Source organism: Cupressus sempervirens, chromosome 8, assembly GCF_028749045.1.
Source record: "Cupressus sempervirens isolate cs-2001-9-10 chromosome 8, ASM2874904v1, whole genome shotgun sequence".
NCBI lineage: Eukaryota > Viridiplantae > Streptophyta > Pinopsida > Cupressales > Cupressaceae > Cupressus > Cupressus sempervirens.
Window position 1 is genome coordinate 217560316 of NC_143125.1, and position 19783 is coordinate 217580098.

Genomic DNA, 19783 nt, shown 5'->3' on the forward strand with positions numbered 1-19783 from the left:
GGTAAATCAAGCAACTGTAAGATGCTGTGAGGCTCATGTTGGTCAATTGGTCAAGTTGTCATAACATCACAGATAGTTGAAGCATCGTAAGCCAAAGAAAATTCATGCCCAATATTACTATAGTAAATGATCATGACATTGTAGGCATAGTAAGGATGCCTTCTAAGGACATGAGGTAAAGAGTTGGTACAACATTGGGTTGTCATGAAATCAAAGATTTCTTAAGATCATGAGTCAAAGTAATGTGTGTTTTGATGCTACAAAAGGTTAGTAATCGTAGGATCACGAGGTTGACTTTGCAAGTTGTCGATGCTATGAAGAGGAAAGTGTGTCATATAATCTTAAAGTCATAAGATCGCAAGGTAAGAAGGGGTGGAGGCCCATTTTAGATGAACATCGGGTGTTTTGATCTTAGGATATTCCTCTATTGTAAGGTCACAAGTATAAATAAGGAGATTGCCAAGGTCACGATAGAAAGATAGTTAACCACAATCATAGGATTGTAGGGGTTATTATTGCAGTTGCCAATGTTATGATAGACTACAATCATAAGATCACGAAAGTAAAATCAACCATGCCTATAACATCACAAGAGGGGGTTTATGGTACCATGACCTTATGCCAAGAGTGTTATCATGCCATCATTCTATGATGAGATATTAGGTATTGTTGCTATCAAAGGATCATGAGGAGAATGAAGGATGGGCTCGATGCTATAAGGTATAGGTGATTGTAAGATTGTAGAGGTTAGGGTTATGAATAAAAGGTTACATTAATTTTTTTGACCATAGTTGATGATTGTAGGATTGCAAGTTCTAGTGTTGACCAAAAATATAAGGATCTTCACCTACTGAGCTAGAAAAAGAGGAGTCCTCGACCAATCAGGTAGTAGGTAAGGTATAGAGTGATAGTTGAATATGGTTGACCTAAATTTTTAACTAACTTGGCATGTTGGTAACAAGGAATAGGCATCTCTCTGATGTAAAATATAATCTTTTGATCTCCTTCAACCACTTTCATCATTCTCTAGGCTTGATAAGTATTTAGAACACTCCATTGCCACTAGTTGATCTATCTACTTAGTCAAAAGGTTAATGGATGTCATTCATGACCTCTAAAAGATTTGTTTGGTGAATAAGTTATCTTCTTATGTCTAGATTTGTGCTATTTTTGGACCTTTGCCAATTTTTTAGTAATTATTCTCTATAAATTTGAATGCAATTGTTGAGTTTTATCTTAGAGTGGAAGCTATTTAAGTTATGATTACACTATAAAAGTTGATTTTTTTAATCTTCCTTAGTGTCAAATCTTCTCTATTTATCTGGTATTGCTCTAAATACTCCTGTAAATTCTCCTTTTTCCTCTAAATTATATGATACTCTATCTTATCTCTTTCAACCATCAATATACTATGCAAGCTTTATTTGCCTCTCTTTGATGTAATGTGAATATCTATAACCTTCATGTATGTATCTCTTTTTCCCTATCAATGATAAGAAGTGAATCTCTTATTCCTTATGTCACTCATTTGATTGCCTGATTGGCATGTAGCTATTAGAATAAAACAAGTATGAATCTATGTATCTTTAGATTTTTATGATAGTTGTATTGTGCATGTATGGGCAAAGATTGGTCTGAACAATCTATTTTGGGGCATCACCTCCTTAGAAATAAATTAGGTAGCTTTCTTTTGATGTATTCTTCCTCCCTTTTTCTCTTCAAGTGTAGTTTAGGTGCATCCTGATAGCAAAGGAAGTTAGCCTTCTCTAGAGACTCAACCTCATTTTTCAAGTCCTACAACTTGGAGGTTGTCTTTATGTTTCACAAGGTTTTCCTTACATCAATTGTATGTCTGTGCATCGTCATTTGTTATCTGCTACTCTGCTATGCTGGCATCAATGACAAACATAGTCATGAATGTAATATGTAAATCATGCTAATGATTTCCCACATGCTTTGGTAATGCTTGGGATACCCCCGAAAAAAAATACCATCAGCATTCATGCTAACAACTTTATTCAGCAACCAAGCTCTAAGAATAAGATCCATACAATGAATTATACTCCTTACTAGTGGTAAACCATCAAGGACATCTTCTAAAAAAATCTCATTGTACTCATTTAGCAAGTTTTCAATTTATGTTCACACTTGGCCAACACTATCATCTTCTATTGTAATTTGACCTCTATTGTCTTCTATCACTTAGCCATTTCTATTTTCTATCACTTAGTCATTACTATTTTCTATCACTCAACCATTACTATTACAACTCAGCTCTATAGGAATCATAAAATAAAAAAATTGGTTCTTCTTCATGTCCTTCTCAAATTATTTCCCATTTAACATACAAACTTTAACATTACTAGTACAATTTAACTAACCTAGAACTTGAATTAAAGGAAACAATATTTTCCTAACTCCATTCACCCAAAGAGTATAACATTTTATTCTACCATCATGCACAACATGTTTATCATATTATCAAGGTCTAACCAATAGAATATGACAAAAAATCCATATGCATAACATCACATAGAACTTCATCAAAGTAGTTTCCAATCTAGAGCTTTACAACACATTTCACACTTGCCAATAATTTATGCTCATCCTTGATCCATTAAACATGATAGGGTTTAGGGTGTCTCAACCTTTATAACTACAACTTGGTAACCAGCTCCTTTGATGCCAAATGTGATGAGATGCCACTATCAATAATCACTTTGGAACATTTTCCTACCATCTTACATTTGGTCTTGAAAAGGCTTCTCCTTGGGACAAGGTCTTCATCAATTCTTTCACTACATAGAGTTCTTCTTACCATCATGTTTTCTCTAGCCTTAGGTCCACTTGGTGAATTTTCAAGTTTCCCTTGAATCATAACATCTCTCTTACTATTTTCACTTCCACCATAGTATTTACAATCAAATGATCTATGCCCTTCCTTACCACATATGAAATAATTACCATGAAAAGAACCTCTATGGTAAGAATTACCTCATTCTTAGTAAAAACTAGTAGCTCCTCTATAAGAACTACCACCTTTCCACTTGGTCTTTCCTTTCTAATCACTTTTCCATAAAAATATTTTCTTTATCATGTGCAAAATTATTAGATCTTTCATCTTCCCCATAAGATCTACATTTCTATCTTTGGAATCTACCATGTCTACCTCTATATCTTTGCTCATGCTTCTTTGTCAAGATCTCCTCAGCTTCCAAGGAAAACCAATATACTTCTTCCATGCTATCCAATTTTACAAAACTAATTTCATCTTGAATTTTAGATCTCAATCCATTCAAGTATCTTGCAAATTTCTTGACCTCATCATCCACATGTGTAGATCTTATGTCTAATCTATAGAATTCCTCAATGTACTCTTAATAGTCATGTCCTTTTGTCTCAAATTTTACATCCTCTTGAATAAGATAACTTGGTAATCAACATAAATGAACTTCTTCTTTACCTTGTTCACCATTTTTAACTAGGTTCTGATCTTTTTTCATCTTCTATGTCTAACAGTTTACAAATTCTCCTAGTATAATGAGGCATGACCTTTTAACCTAGTGACTGCAATTTTCACCTTTGTATGATTAGTGGTACTTTCAAACTCAAAGAACTTCTCTATATCAGAGATCCAATCAAACACAACATTGGTATTCATATTTCTATCATAAGGAAAAACTTTCACAAAAGTCTATGAATATATCCTAGACAAGATTCTCAACAATATTTCTTCATCTTGATCTTCTTCAAGCTTTGGATTAGGGTTTGGTGTCATTTCTTCATCATCACCCACATCATCAAGATAGACTCCTCTCCTCTGGGCTCTTTCACAAAATCTAATCTAGCTATAATCTATTTCAACATGTCTAATATGACATTATCAACATTTCCTTTGCCTTGAACCATATTGATAATAGTTCATGCAAGATTGTAATACTCTACAAGTTATAGTTCAAATCTATAGATTTGCTACCCTACAACCCTAATTAATTAAGGTTCTATATGATCCAATATTCACAAGGATGAACATCAATCTCTAATACCACCTAATGCAAGGATAGTTTGAAATTAGGCCAAAGACACACCTAATAGTCCAAACTCCTTGTAGAGTAAACATGACAAAACAAAATAATAGAGAATGGCATCAAGAATAGAAGAAACAACAATATCTTTATTGATTCATCAATATTTCAAAAAATACGCCGAGATGTAAGGCCTTCTAGATTATGGCTAATAAAAGATAATTAAAAGTTTAAGATCCATGATTTATGCAAATTCCAACTCTAAACTTCCTCCTCTATGATCATTTGTATTTCTTTCTAAACTCTCTAAGAACTGCTTAACCTAAGCACGCACACCTCTACTTGTACTTGTCGAAATGACTTGTAGAAGGTTCTATATCTTTACAAAAGAGAAGGCCAACCTCATAATGATTTTCATGTATCCTGATGCATGATCCTTATATTAAATTCATGATTCAAATGAAATAAAAAAGTTAGATCATACTAGGTACCAATCATAGAAAAACATGGCCATAGAGGAATCAAGCATCAACAAACCAACCACCTCACTCGACACTTGAAGGAACTCAGAAACAATAGGACTTGACCAAAACAAGAATGTGACCAATAATACAAGAACTTAGACAAAGGAGGTACTCAGTAGTGACTGCAACTTGAAAATAACTAATAGAGTGCACAAAGACAACTAGGATAGCAAGGTAACCCAAGATGCTTATGTATCACATTACAAATTTTATATTGAGATGATATTATATCTTGTGTTTATGATCCCTAGCTAAAAGGAATTTTGATGTTTGGTAGCTCTAGTCAGATAAAACTATGAAATAATACTAATGTGTGTGTGTGTGTGTGTGTGTGTGTGTATTTCTATGTATATGTATGTATGCAAGTATGTATGTATGTACATACTTACATCTATATGTATGAAGGTCATTTTATTATATATGATAAATATACACATCTAAGTATTATTATAATTTAATTAAACTATATATTTATATTAATTACCGAATAATAAGTATATATGTTCCATTAAGGGACATGCCTCTTCTTAGCCTATTCTCAATATAAAGACAAGTGACTATTTCCTTTGAAAAAGACATACTGAATAGGCACTACTATGTTATGTACAATGCTCCTCATAAATTAATAAAAATACATAAGTTTTATTTTAGTTGTAGTGGTCCTCATGAATTAATAGAAATAGACATTTTTTATGTGAGACATTTACCAAAACTAGCAACAACCTTTTAGTGGAATTTACATCATTCTCGTTGGTGACTTAGCAAAACTTCCACCAGTTATGTATAAACCAATATTTGCCTCACACTCTACAACCCTAATTCTTGGTGCACATTCATCATTACAATTATATTGGACTTATTTTTATAACAAGGGTAAAGTAACTCCCGAAAATGTTCTCAACAAATCCTACAAAACATTAGAAATAATTAGTTGTTGCAAGATGATTGGGAGACACTCATGAATCCAACAAAAAATGTTAACCACCAAACAAAAAGTAGGCATTGACATAGGCATTAATCTATTTTCTACCAATGATTTCACTAAACTAAAGAATAAAATTTTCTCAAATAATTGAACCTTACAATAGGACTTAGTTCTTCTCAATTTTTTCTACAAAAATTTACTAAACAAAAGAAACATGATCAAACTTCAAAAAGATAAAATGTTATGTATAGGCTAACAAATCATGTCAAGAACAAACCTCTACATTGAACTAGACTTTTTAATAGGCCACTAGGACAAATTACACCAACCACCTATGATACAAGTTAAACTCTCCAAATCTACCCAAATATATTATTATTTATTTTGACAATCATGTTGTTTGAGCATGGGATATATAAAACCCAAATAATATTATAACCAAATCAATTACCCAAGGGAGCTATTAAAAACTATGATTCCCTATTATTTGGGTTAGAAAAATAAACAGATCCTAAGGAGTTACACTGAAAGGGGCTATAATAGGCATTAGAAAACAAGAGGAAAGGATTGACACTTATAACAATCTCAAGAGTAAAATCTATTTACACTCTCTAGATTGACAAATATTTTTCTTTTTTAAAGATGTTGTGAAATGGAAAACAAGACTTGGAGAATAATCAAGGAAAAATAATAAGGATGTCTAGAATTACTATTAGACTTTAAACAAGTTGAAGAAATTCACCATGCCAAATCACAAATATGAAGGCAATGACACACACATTTCTCTATCCTTTCAAATCATAATATATTTCTGCAATATTTCAAACAATGCTATAATAACATTTCCCTTTCACTATTTATGACTACTTCTTAAACTATATTATAGCTACACAATGTATTCTAAAATTAATAGTATTCATTTTCACGATACAAAATAAAAATATTTTCAATAACTTTACTTATATTATGAATGTATAGGCATATCAATAAATTTGGCTACTACATTTATCTATAATTCTATGCTTTCTCAGTCTTCCTATCTAAATACAATTGTTTCAAACATTTATCCATATAATTTTTATGTCTCTTGCATTATAGAGTACACTTAAAACTAATTGTGAGATTGGAAAACTTAAATATTCACCTAATTTGATATGAATTAGATGTTCTTTTGCAAATAAAACTAGACCACTTCTATTACTAGGTTGAATTTTATATTTTGAAATACTATGTGCTACCTCTAAATTCTTTTTGGACCCAGCTAAAACATATGAAGAATTTTCATATTTTCATAAAGAGCGAGATCATAAAAATTAGATTTAGATTTGTAACATTCTCCTTTTAAGTTTGTAACAATTCTTTGGTAACTTTGTTATAAATATACACATTATGATTGGATGATTAATTCCTTTTTTAAAGAAATGAGTTTATTTTATTTTATTTTTGAAGTAATTGATAACAACTATCAAGATATGGGGTTGAACCTGAAGTATTAAAAAGATGAATAAACATCCAGAGGTAACCTCCTAGTCAACTAACCAATACCAACTTTAAACTTTAGAAAACAATATATGTTCATAGTCAACTTAACAATACTAAAAATATTTAAACTAATATGCATAATAAACTGTAAAATTAAATAGTAGCCCTTAAGAAAATTGTTGCTATAAGTCCCCTTAAATGATATAAACATTAAGACTTGGTGGGGTACCAAGTTTATAGGCATAAACATAAACACAATGAAAAAAGTAAAAGACATAGTGCTAGCTACCCTTTTCAAGCCCATGGCTATCCTCCTTCTCAAGCACATCCTTGTCCCCATCCTCACCTTTTACTTTAACCAGTTTTTCCAGGATGGTCTTTAACCAATCCTTAACCAAGAATCCATAAATGGATCGAGTGGTCTCAATGACTTTGCCCAAGTCCTTCTCCTCTTTGTTCGGCTACCAAAAATAAAGAGTGGTGGTCACAAACTACATGACCTTAGAGGAAAACTCCACCAAGGTTTTAAACCTCTAGCAAATAGCAGTTTGGTTGTCAGCCATGTCCCTCATAGAATTCTCTAGCCTTTTCAATCTCACCTTGCTATGGCTATGCTTCCCATTCTTCCCAATACCTTTGGGGGTTTCTTTTCTCAAGGAGGTAATGTCATTCCTTGACTCCTACTCAAGGTAGCCTCAAGGGTGTCAGAGACATGGGAGGGAATTATAGGGCATGGGGTAGGTTTTTTGTCCTAAGGCATTCTCTTCTTTTTAGCAGGTTTGGCATCACTTTTGAAGGAGTCAAAGTTGAAATCATGCATTGGTGGGACTTAAATTTTTCCATCTAAAGGCATTTCTTGGACCTCCTAGCACCTTGTTTACCCTGCCTAGTGTCAAAATCTAACTCAATCAGGCTTATTTTAACTTCTAAGTTAATTTTGAAATCAAGGGCAAGGGTTTTCTTGAAACTCATATGGCTAGGGCTAGGGCCAAGGTCAAAGGAGGCTTGGGGGGTGATAGAGGCAAGAGAGTTAATCAAAAGGGGTAGATTAAAGGTAAGATGTTGGGTATAAATTTTATTCATCGACCCCTAGTGGATGAAGTAGAAGGTTTTCCCCTCCTCATGTTTCCTCCTAGCCTTAAGAATACCATCCTCCAAAAAATGCAATAACAAAAATGAGAAGAAGATGTGGTCCAAATTCCTAAAATGATTTAGGATGTGGAAATGGTAGTAGTATAGAACTTGGAAATAGTCCTCCAAGGATATGTACCACATGATAGCATAGCAGATGATGTCCCAAGGCTTAGGAAGGGCATCCTAAGAAAACCCACCACACATTCTCTTAGGTTCCTCCTTGTCTTTGAAGAATTTTCATAGGCTAGCTTCCTCATTGACCTTTGCTTTCCTCTGCCAGTTCTTTCCTTCCATCAAAAATTTACTAGCTCCTGCAATGGTTTCCACCAAAATATCAAAGCTCATGCCATTGATAGTCAACTTCCTACCCTTCCAAGTCTAGAAGAACTACATCAATATAACCTCATCATGCTTCACCATACCCTCCATATACTATAAAAAGGTCACCTTCTTGCCAATACACCATTGTTTCCTTACTGCTACAAATGTTATCTTCCACACCGACTGGTTCAATTTGATCGCTATTTCTCGTACTATCACCCAACTCAACCACTAATTCCTCAGATGACATAGCCTTGTTGCAAGTTTTGAAATTACTAGATATAAATTGATGAACCTCAAAAAATAATATGAAAAGGTATTGCATGACCATCATAAGTCCACAATGTTTCCAAAAAAATTTAAAAACCACTCTTTACGACATGTGTGAGCATTCTCTTTCCATCCATAAATAGTCATTGCCAACTATATCTTGTGTGGTAATTCATTAACCTATCATTTTGATCATTACTAGATCATTTGCTACATCTCACCAAATCCACTCTCTATTTCCTTTTATTACATTAATTAATGTTCATAGTAACTGAAATCACAATGCAAATCAGTAAATAATTGTGCCAAAAAATCCCTTTATGAGGCATCCTGTTCATACCCTCATCTTGAGAAAAAAAGGCCTGCCACCAATTTTTGTTATTCATGTGGTATTTATGAAGGTACACTCCCTTTCCATCACAACTTGAGTTGATGATGGAAATTTTTGATGTCATTCAATTCCACAAGGCGTGTGACATGGTGAGCAAATTTAACTGGCCCATCCACCAAATCATTTCCCTTACAATATATATGGGCAATGTGGATCTCTTGGAAATCTTCTATCAACCTTAAGATTTCATTAATTATAACTTTAATCAAATAATTGCTTCTTCCTTCTCCCTTAATAGCCTTGATGATTAAAATTGAGTCTCCCTCAATAGCCATCTTAATGACATCCTAGGCTCTTGTAATTCTCAGCCCCCAAAGAAGCGTCAATGCTTCAACTTCATTATTGGAGCCCCCTCCACAATTACCCATGTAGGTGACAACCATATTTCCCATACTATTAGGAAGGATACCTCCCATGGAAGTTCTACCCAACATAGTTGAACCATCAAAGATTAGCTTGAACTAGGAGTTAGAGGGGATGCCACACTATCCTCTTTCTAGCCAAAACTTTGGAATTGTCAAATTGAGCCACAATTGGGCCAACATTCCAAGTCAAAGCCCATTTCATATCAAGCTTACCCTGGGGGTTCAAGGGGGCTTCCATTGCGAAACCCTATTGCATTCTTTTAGAAGCCTAATAGTAATTTGGGCCACCCTCGATTAGTAGTGGCTTGCTCCTTGAAAACCATGTTGCTCCTCTCCTTCTAGATATTCCATGAAATGTATGGGGGGAGAATCATTCATAAGTTTTTGAGGTATGGTTGGTCAGCTAGGTCATCCCAATGAAAAATTGTTTTAGATCTCTATTCATGCACCACTAAACCTCCCTCTAAACCTCTATAGAAAAAGGGTAGTGAATAAGCAAGTGAGTAATAGATTCATCTTCATGGAGACATAAAGTCTAACAATTAGCAAGTTGGCACCCTCTATGCTAGAGGTTGTCAATAGTGAGAATCGACCCATGCAAGGTCATCCACCAAAAGAAGTTTATCTTGGGAAGGATCCAAGGGTGTCATGCTTTACACCAATCAGCTTGCATTGCTTCCCCCTAGGTTACAAAGGTAAGAAGACTTAAATGTGAACTCCCCCAAAGGTGTGAGTTTCCAAAATAAGGAGTTCTCTATGGGGGTGAAATGAATCCTACAGTTATGTAGGATGTCTTATAGCTCTTGAGCATGGCTCAACTCCTTGGGTTCAAGGTTCTAGAACGTAATCCATTGTCTATCAAGGGTGATAAGGTTTTAGGTCCAAGGGCCATGGAATCTATTATAACCCTCCCATAGAGGTTAAAACCTAGTTTTCATGAGGGGCTCTCATGAATCCATTAATCCTCCAAAGAGTCAATAGAATTATCATTCCCTAAAATCCAGTGACACCATTCTCATAGGATCTTTCAAGTATTAACAACATTGATCTAGATCTTGGACACTTGGGGTGGAGTCTGAGCCCAATGGAATTGGTGAGGACACAAAACCTCCTAGATATTTAGTTGATATTATGTTACACCAACTTTCCTAGTAGTTCACTAAATTCTAGAAAATTTTGGTTAAGAGAGCCCTATTCAAATGGCCAATTCTTCTTAAGTTCAAACCTCTAAGAGCTTTCAGGCAGAAAACTTTCTCCTAGCTCACCAAGATCATTTAGGTCTTCTCTTCAGTACCAAACCATAAGAAATTCCACTAGATTTTCTCAATAATATCTTTGAATCTACTAAGGATTTTGAAGATGGAGAGGAAATACACTAGGATACCTTGTAGAGAGGCAGAGAGAAGCTAGAGTTTCCCAATAGTACTCAAAATTTTACACTTCCAGTCTGCCAACTTCCATTGAAAGTGTTCAACCAGATCATTCTAATATTGGTTGGGGACTTCCTTTATGGTAAGTGGTAGGCCAAGATAAGTATCAGAGAGGGATGCTTTTTGGCAGCAAGAATATTAGTCACCTTTTCTCTCAAACTAGCAATGGTGTTGAAGAAATAGATTTTTCTTTTCTTATAGTTAATGCATTGACCAGAGATCAGCATATAGTGGTTTAGAGTGTCCTTCTATTCTCTAGCTTCATGTATGGATGAGATACTAAATAAGAAAGTGTCATCCACAAACTATTGGATAACTTGCAAGGGGCATTGGGAGGCAGGTTTAATACCCTTAATTTTTCTAGAGCTAGTTAGAGAAACTAAATTTCTACTTAAAACAATCACCACAATAATAAAAAGGTGTTACTTTGTGGTGACTGATCAGGGAAGTATTGTATATACTTCATAATTCTTTTGGGCTACTATTTGCCAATCAACTATTATTTATTCCCCAATTTATGGCTGACATGTTGTAACTAATTTTAACCCTAAAGTGGAAAAAACACTTGTATAAAATGACTTAGGGTTAGGGATTGTTTCATAAGGTGTGTGCAAAAATTTCTTCTTGCGACAGTATTGAGCTGTAAGGGATTACAGATTATAATTAGGTTGTAATCACTTGATTATAATAATAATGGACTTATTTCTTGGTGGGCGTAGCCTAGGGTTTGGGTTAACCACATTAAATTTTGGTGTCTTGTGTTCTCTTCTCTGTGATCTATTATTTTTTGATATTGTTTATATTTGCATGTAATTGTTATTTCTATCCATGGTTTAATCCTATCAAAAGGTAGGAAGATAGGGGGTCACCTTGATGTGACCCTAGGAGGAGGAAAAGAAGTTGCTAGGGGTTCCATTAACAAGCATTGAAAAAGTGATAGAGGTAATAATATTTTTTATAATTCTACTAACCTTCTCACTGAAACCAAGTCTAGCATGTATAGAAAATAGAAAATATCACTTGATTTTATCATAGGCTTTGGAAATGTCCAATTTAAGGGTCATACCTAAGATCTTAGATTTTTATGGAGAATGGATCACCTCATGGGTGGTTATAACCATGTCGAGAATTTGTGTCTTGGGCACAAACCCATTCTAGTATGGGCCAATGAATTTTTCCAAGAGGGGCTTGATGTGATCTAGCATAACCTTAGCCAGAACTTATAAATAGTGTTATAAAGGCTAATGGGTTTGAAGTCTCCTAGTCTCTAAGATTGCTTAGTCTTGGGGATGAGAATGATGAAGGTCTTGTTTAGTTTCTTTAGCAGCTTTCCTGTTCTTACAAAGTCTCCAGCAACATGAATGATGTCATATTTGACAATGTCCTAGAATTCCTGAAAAAAAGCAGGAGGGAAGCCATTAGGCCCAACGGCTTTATACAAATTCATATTTAAAACAACCATTCTGACTTCCTCCTCCTTGACCTTGCTCATTATCTCCTCATTCATTTGGTTATTAATCACTAGTTAAAAATATCCTAATATTTTATTTTGTAAAATACTATCAGCCTGGGTAACCTGAGGTTTGTACATCTCCTAGAAGTAGGAGTTGACTTTTTCTTCTATATGTTCCAATTTGGTGATTTCCTAATCATTATCATCCAGCAACATGTTGATAGTATTTCTCTTTTTCCTTCTTGAGGCCAATTTGTAGAAGAGCATCATGTTTTTGTTTTTTTTTTGCGATAAGAATTAATGTTATCACGTGCATTAAAGTAATTTGATTCTTAGTGCTTATTGGAACATTTTGTAGTCAATCCTGAATACTTCAAGAATTTACCTTTCTTCTATTATTTCTTGTTTGCACTTGAAGATGTAAAAATTAGCATTCCATCATACTTATGATGTGAAACAATTTTCATTGGCTAAAGTAACCTTTAAATCAAATTTGGTGGGAGCTTAGTTTTGTGACCAATTTTTCGTAATAGCTTGTGAAATACGATATAGTAGTGATAAAAAAAAATCATTTTCATTTGAGTCACTTGAGTTGAGATAAATTTTAAATTATTATCATAAATTTAGTGTTTACCTTTAAACTATTGTGATGTATTCAACTTAAAAACTATTCCTTAGCTATAAATCCATGTAAAATGTTCATTCTTGATTACAAGGAATATTTTTTCTTTTAATATTGTAAACCTTCTTATGTAAATCAAACATTGACAACAAGAATCATTCATATCATACATGTAGTGACCTCTAAAAACCTGAATAGTTTCATCATATATTTCTCAACTTTATGTATACATTTGTTATAGAGAATTCTAACATTATAGAAAAATATAATACACTTAACCTATTTAAATTTCATTGGAACTTCTCCCATTCAAATTGTGAATTGCCTTAAAACTTGTTTTATTTTTCCATCAACTTTATATAATATATTTATCTTTCATCAGACGAGTTTGTGTCTCTTATATCTGTAACAAAGATCAATTTAAATTAGCATGCATTTGCCTTCAATCTAACATTATCAGCTAGGAACTTCTTTAAAAAAAATTATATATATTTTTTTGAATTAGTCATCTTTATAAATAAAAAAGTAGTAGATATTGTACATTTATGTAATGATGTGAGTGGTGGTTAGACATATGTGCATATGTCACATCAAACAGATGTATAATAATCAAATGTGTAAATGGTACTACTTACATTATTTTACTTTAAATGAAAATAGATAAGAATGTGGAGATGAATTTCATTATAGAAAATGAAATATAATAATCAAATGTGTAATCAGTATTACTTGCATTATTTTACTTTAAATGAAAATAGATATGAATGTAAAGATGAATTTCATTATGACAAATGAAGCTTTTCTTTATTGTTTCATACCTGATCTAGAGTATATTACCCCACTTCCTAATTCTACTCCTTTTTAACATTTTCCTCATTGAGTTTATGGTCCAGTTTTTAACGAATTGAACGACTTTCACCCATATTTCTTAGTGCTCAAACTCTTGAACAACTTTTTTTAACTTTAGTTTTGCAAGGGCCACCTTAATTAGTTACACTGACCGGTGTTTGATAATTTGGTTTCATTAAATGAAACTCAAGACTTCCATCAGCTTATTATAACCTCTTGGAAAACTAACTTTGTGTTTCATTTTTCATTAATGATTTTTTTTTAATTGTACAAAACATATCATTTTTCGTAGAATGAAAATTCCTACGAATTCATCGTTTCACAGACAAAAGTGTATAACTCCTAGTTGCATATAATTGAAAAAAACTATAATGAATATGGCATTCATGCAGCAGATGATTATTATCTTTAGATAAGATGTTTCTATTGTTAATGGAATCTATTGATTGGCCTCATATAATACACTAACTTATGTAAAAAATAAAAAGGCCATGATTTTATTTTATTGGCGCGCACAAACTATTTGATACGCGCATTGCACAGTAAGCTGCAATTGTTCATTATTTTACAATATTAAAATCACTTAAAAAAGACGCTGACGTATTTCCAAAGATTCCTTCCATCGCCCTAACAAAAAGTGAGATGAAGATCTCTTTTAAAGATAATCTTGGAAAGAATGAATCATTATTCGGTGAAATTTCCTATTAGATGAGATTATTTTATTTCCTTTTGGCATTGAATTTTATTCGTACGTTGAAAGTTCATAGCATTCGTTCTCTGTAAGATAAGCTAATTAGAACTTCTGTTAGTACTTTGATATGGTTTCAATCCAGACTAAGGGTGTCTATCTAGAGGATGGAGATCAAAGAGCCGGTACTGCTTCCTCCAAGTGCCGCTTAAGTTGAGATTGGAAGGGCTTTGAAGGAATGGAACTCGGCGTGCAAGTGTTGAAGGTGCTTGTTGCTATATCTGTGTTTTTAGGAGTTGTTTTATGCGATGTTAGAAGCTCGTATAAAAAGGGGGATAAGTGGATTCAAGGCAGTGGTAAGTTCTCTCTCACTGCCTTGACCGTCCTATTTCTTGGGTATTTTGATGCCCAAAACGTCGATCCATTTGGCAAATGTGAAGGACAGGAGTTCCAAATCTTGTTGGACAAGCAATTGTCGGTCGATATTGGGCGACTTGTTTTCTGCGTCTTTTTGGGATGCGTGCTCCCGGGCGTTGCCTTCTATGGTTCCGGAGGAAAGTGGGCAAATATTGCAGCTCTAGCGGTAAGTATATGTATGCACATGCTCACCGAAGTTTACGTGCTTCAAAACATTGACAATCCATCATTCAGAAATGAAGAGGGGAAGATGTTTATTCTATCTAGGGTTCTTCTGTTGGTTGCAGCCATTTGCCTTGTGCTTTACATAGGATTGGCAGTTCTATACTGTAGGTTGACTCGTGATCGTCTGACTCTCTCAATTTCCCAGATGCTTTTGGGAAGTGTAGAAAGTAAAGTTATAGATGAAAATACGGGTGAGTTATTCAAGTTTTGGGCCATAGCTCGTGGTTGTCAGCAAGAATTTTGGTTGAGTAGCTCAGCCTTCACTCCAGCAGTGTTAGTGATTGTCACAATATGTATTGCAGCTGTAGTGGCGAAGCCAATATATCGCCAATCTCTTTTGCCTCGCAATAATAATATTGTGACAGTGTCGTTGTGCCTTCAGTGTGTTTTCATCTTCACAGGATGGGTCATCCTCGTCTGGAGATGGTTCATATTTCTCTCGCTTCTTTCGCCACGTAAAAAGGGTAATGGTCTTTTAAATTACATTAATTATACATGGGTTTGTGGCATTCGGTTCTGCTGGTTAATATACCTCTATCTTCGAAAAAAATTGAATTTTAGCCTTCTCGATGTTGATTCCCGTTGCCAATTTATACCAGCAATTGTGTGGAAAGCCCTGAGAAGATTAGCTTTCTTCATCTTTCTTACAACTATGCTTCCTACAGGCCTCCTCTTTGTGGTGATCTGTATACTCATGCTCTTCAACATTTTATGTTGGCTGTTGTCGAGTTTGTTGGTTTGGTGTGTCGTCAAGGTTGCTCAGGTCCTGCACTGTATCGACATGTTCAAAGCCTTGCTGTCAGATGGAGAAGAGTCACTGAAAACAAACACGGGCGAACATTTGTACGTGGCTTATTCATCAATTAATCAAGCAAAGTGTGAGATGGAAGAAGCTTATAATAAGGGTAATGATTGTAAAAATTTGTTAGAAGTCATTGAGCGCAGTGTCGATGAAGGCCGCGAAGTGATTAAAAATAGGTTTGCCGAGATTGGAAGGAATAAGACGTATGATGGCAAGGGGATATGGAAGATGTCAGCAGTGGCAGCAATTTCAATCATTGCAGAGCTTGCTTATGGTTCGGATTGGAATAAATTTGCGAAGGATGCTGTGCAAGCTTACAAGGAAGCACAAGATTTACTTAAATTTCTAGACTCCCCATCTAACATAACAGTGAATCCCTTGAATTTGTTTGATTCAGGATGCAGCCGATCCTACCAAGCAAGTCTAGAAGCAGACATCAAAATGCAACAGATAGAAAAACTTGTTGAGGTAAACAACCTTCATCCTCGTGCAGTCTTTAAGGACTTTCTTACAGTCGTTAGCGACTTCAAGGAGATTGAAGAGGAGAGTTCATTGCAACACCATTCCAAGTTCTATCGATATTGGAGTGGCGAAACAGGACTTGATCCAATAAAATATAATGAAGGTACATGTTTTCTAAAAAGAATGAGCATGAAATCTGTGTGCGAAGCCATGTTGAGAGAGTCTTGCAGCAACGAAAGGGAATTGATCGAAAGGGCGGCGGCCTGCTTTGGAGATATTATAGCTTGTGGTATTTTAGAGCTAAAGGATGTCTTAGATGAACACTGCAGCAAATGGGCGGAAGAATTAAAAGAGGAGAATTTAAGAAAGGCACTTGTAATACAAGAAAAGTTCAAAGCAGTAAAGGAAAACTGGAAGTCAGCTGAATCAGCGCTTACAGTACAAGCAAACGGGAAGGATAAACATAACGCCTTAGAAAATACTAAGGAGCCAGAGCATACCAAGGTGGACGTACAGGAAATAGAAACAGAAACAAGAAACGGGACATCGTTGGATTTAAGAAAGGCACTTGTAATACAAGAAAAGTTCAAAGCAATAAAGGAAAACTGGAAGTCAGCTGAATCAGCGCTTACAGTACAAGCAAACGGGAAGGATAAACATAACGCCTTAGAAAATACTAAGGAGCCAGAGCATACCATGGTGGAAGTACAGGAAACAGAAACAGAAACAAGAAACGGGACATCGTTGGATACAGCACCAACAAGCGGTCAGGACAAAAATAGTTTATCAGAAAATACTATAGTGGATGTCCAGGAAACGGAAACAAGAAAACCTGAATGTATTGAAGCTGAAGGGAATCCCGAAGGCGAACTAAGCGAAATAAGGGAGTAAGTATCTAGATTATAATATTGTGTCTCGTTTATCGAATTATTAGATCGCCGTGAATCCTCTGCATCCCGTGAACTGAAATATCTTTATAATTGATTTTCTTACCTGTATAATTTGAAAAATGCTATTTCCATATCGTCCAATGTTATATCACTAGTAATTTAATAAATTTTCAATGTTTTGTATTTTAATATTAATTACTATTGTGCATAATTATTTATGTTTCCTATTTTTTGAGTTTGCAAAACCATACTTTTAAATCTATTGAGATTACAGATTTCTAATGGAAAATGCAAGTCCAAATTTATTGTTAAACGAAGTAGAGTTCAAGGGGCTTTAGTTTACTATTTAGTCATTATATTGTATATTTCAATCTTGTCAAATATAGATTTCTATAATTGTTTATGTTATATATATATATTCATTTAATTATTTTAACCTTTTTTATTGCAAATCTATTCTCTCTTCTCCCTCAACCACTTGAATTTCAACATTTCTTCAATTTTTAAAATTTTACATATTTAGGTTTCAACAATAGAAGATATCTTATGATAACCAGAGAATGCTGGATAAATTTACAAATAATTCAAAAAGGAAAACATAAGGACCTTTGAGTTGGTCAAGGTGTGGGCTCCACTTTGGGAGACCAATGTACCTAAACTTTTCTTAGTTTTTTAATGAAGATAATGTTATGGAATATGAGAAGCTTGAGAAGTGTTACAAAGCAACATATGATCAACTGTGTTATTTCTAAAAGAAAAGTTGATATTGTTATGATCCAAGAAACCAAAATTTGAATTTTTAAGGGTTTGAGAAGATTACTCCTTCTATTTAGGTGAGTGTTGTTTGGGAGGTCTCTGAGGCGACAGGTGCTTTAGGTGGTCTTCTTGTTATGTAGAACCCTAGTAAGGTTGTTGGCTCTTTACTTCAATGTTCCCCCAATAAGTCTTATTATATCTTGTACTAATATTCCCACAAGTTGCTTCTAGAAAATTATTAATGTTTAAGCTCCCAATGTGAAAGGCCCAAGGAAACTTCTTTGGGTGTCCTTGATGAATGTTATCTCTAATAGTAAGGAGGAGAAGTGGATGTTATGTTGAGAAATTAATTCTCCTTTGTATCCTTCAAAGAAAATAGGGGCACGAAAAGATTTTAGTGCTAAGACATGGATGAATGTGGGGAGTTCTACTCCTCTACTAGTTTAGTTGACCTTGACCTTGACCTTCATGGTCTTGTTCTTACTTGGATGAATAGACATCAAGGGAAAAGTGTTGATTTATTTCAGTAGATCATCCCTAAAACCACGTTGAACCATAATACTTTGGTTCTAAGATGGAATGATTTTAGGAGACGCTTTGTCTCATTTAGGTTCAAAATAATGTAGGTGTCCCATCCAAATTTCAAATGTATCAGTGAAAGGTGGTGGGGGTTACCATTCAGTGACTCCTCTATGATAAGAATTTGCCAAAAAATGCACATGGTTAAGGATAAAGTGAAAGATTTGAACAAAAGCTTCTTTAGGAATATTTCTAAAAGAAAAAATGATGACCTTTCAATTGGGCAAGATTCAGGAAAACGTGGAAAAGGGATGTTAAGATCTAGATGTTTTTCAAGAGGAAAAATCCATGAGAGAAAAAGGGGCCACTCTCTGCAAGAAAGATTAAAAAAATCAAACAAAAATCTTGGGTTCATGGGTACATGAAGGTTTGTAGAACATGTGTTTTATTGTCTTCATCATTAATTAAGTTTTGAATAATCTCCAAGAGACCATTTGGGTTAGGGAAATCATTTTGATCACCTTGATTCAGGTTTAGGAAGAAGTCCACAACAACTCTAGCAATATCTTCCTCATCCTAAACACTGAAGGGCCATCCTTCAGACTAAGAGAGTAAATTTTATTCTTTAGGATGGCTCCAATGTTGAGGAGGTGAAAGATAATGTTAGAGCTTTATGAACTTCTTCCTAAACCATAATCAAGGTAGTCAAAATGATTTTGCTAATCAGGAGCGTCTCTTGGAGGTTATTCCAAACTTCATTAATGATGAAGAAAATAAAACCCTATCCCATATAGTGAATTTCAATGATGTCAGGAATGTTGTTTTCTCTTCTAATGGTTCCATGTCTCCAAGCATAAATGGGTTCCCCTCGACCTTCTGAATTTTTTTAGACATTGTAGGAAAAGATTTTTTTTATGCTATGAGTGACTATTTTAGAAAAGACATGGTGACTATGATGTTGGACTCTATCAACATTACCTTGATTCCTAAACATAGAGACCGTAAGTCTATGTTGAATTTGATGGCCTACATTTTCAATGTGAAAATCTAGATGAAATGTGTGAAATTAGGGTTTACATGTTCTATTACAAAAGTTTTGCTAGAAAAAAAATTCTAATTTTGTCATGTTATGCTTTTCCTATTATCTCCCTTTCCATTTCATAAGTCCCTAGGTCAAATATTCGCATATGTCTTTTTGTGCTTAAAGAGGGTTTATAATGTTTAAGCTGCAAA

At 34.3% G+C, this 19783-nt stretch overlaps 1 protein-coding gene across 1 annotated transcript; it reads left to right on the forward strand.

The window, feature by feature from the left end:
* The first annotated feature begins 14454 nt into the window (after positions 1–14454).
* Positions 14455–17470, forward strand: LOC149542273 (uncharacterized). Its single transcript, XM_089797268.1, has 2 exons — positions 14455–15585; positions 15787–17470. The coding sequence occupies exons 1-2, from the start codon at positions 14718–14720 to the stop codon at positions 17274–17276; spliced, it is 2358 nt and encodes a 785-aa protein (XP_089653394.1). The 5' UTR covers positions 14455–14717; the 3' UTR covers positions 17277–17470.
* Positions 17471–19783: the final 2313 nt, after the last annotated feature.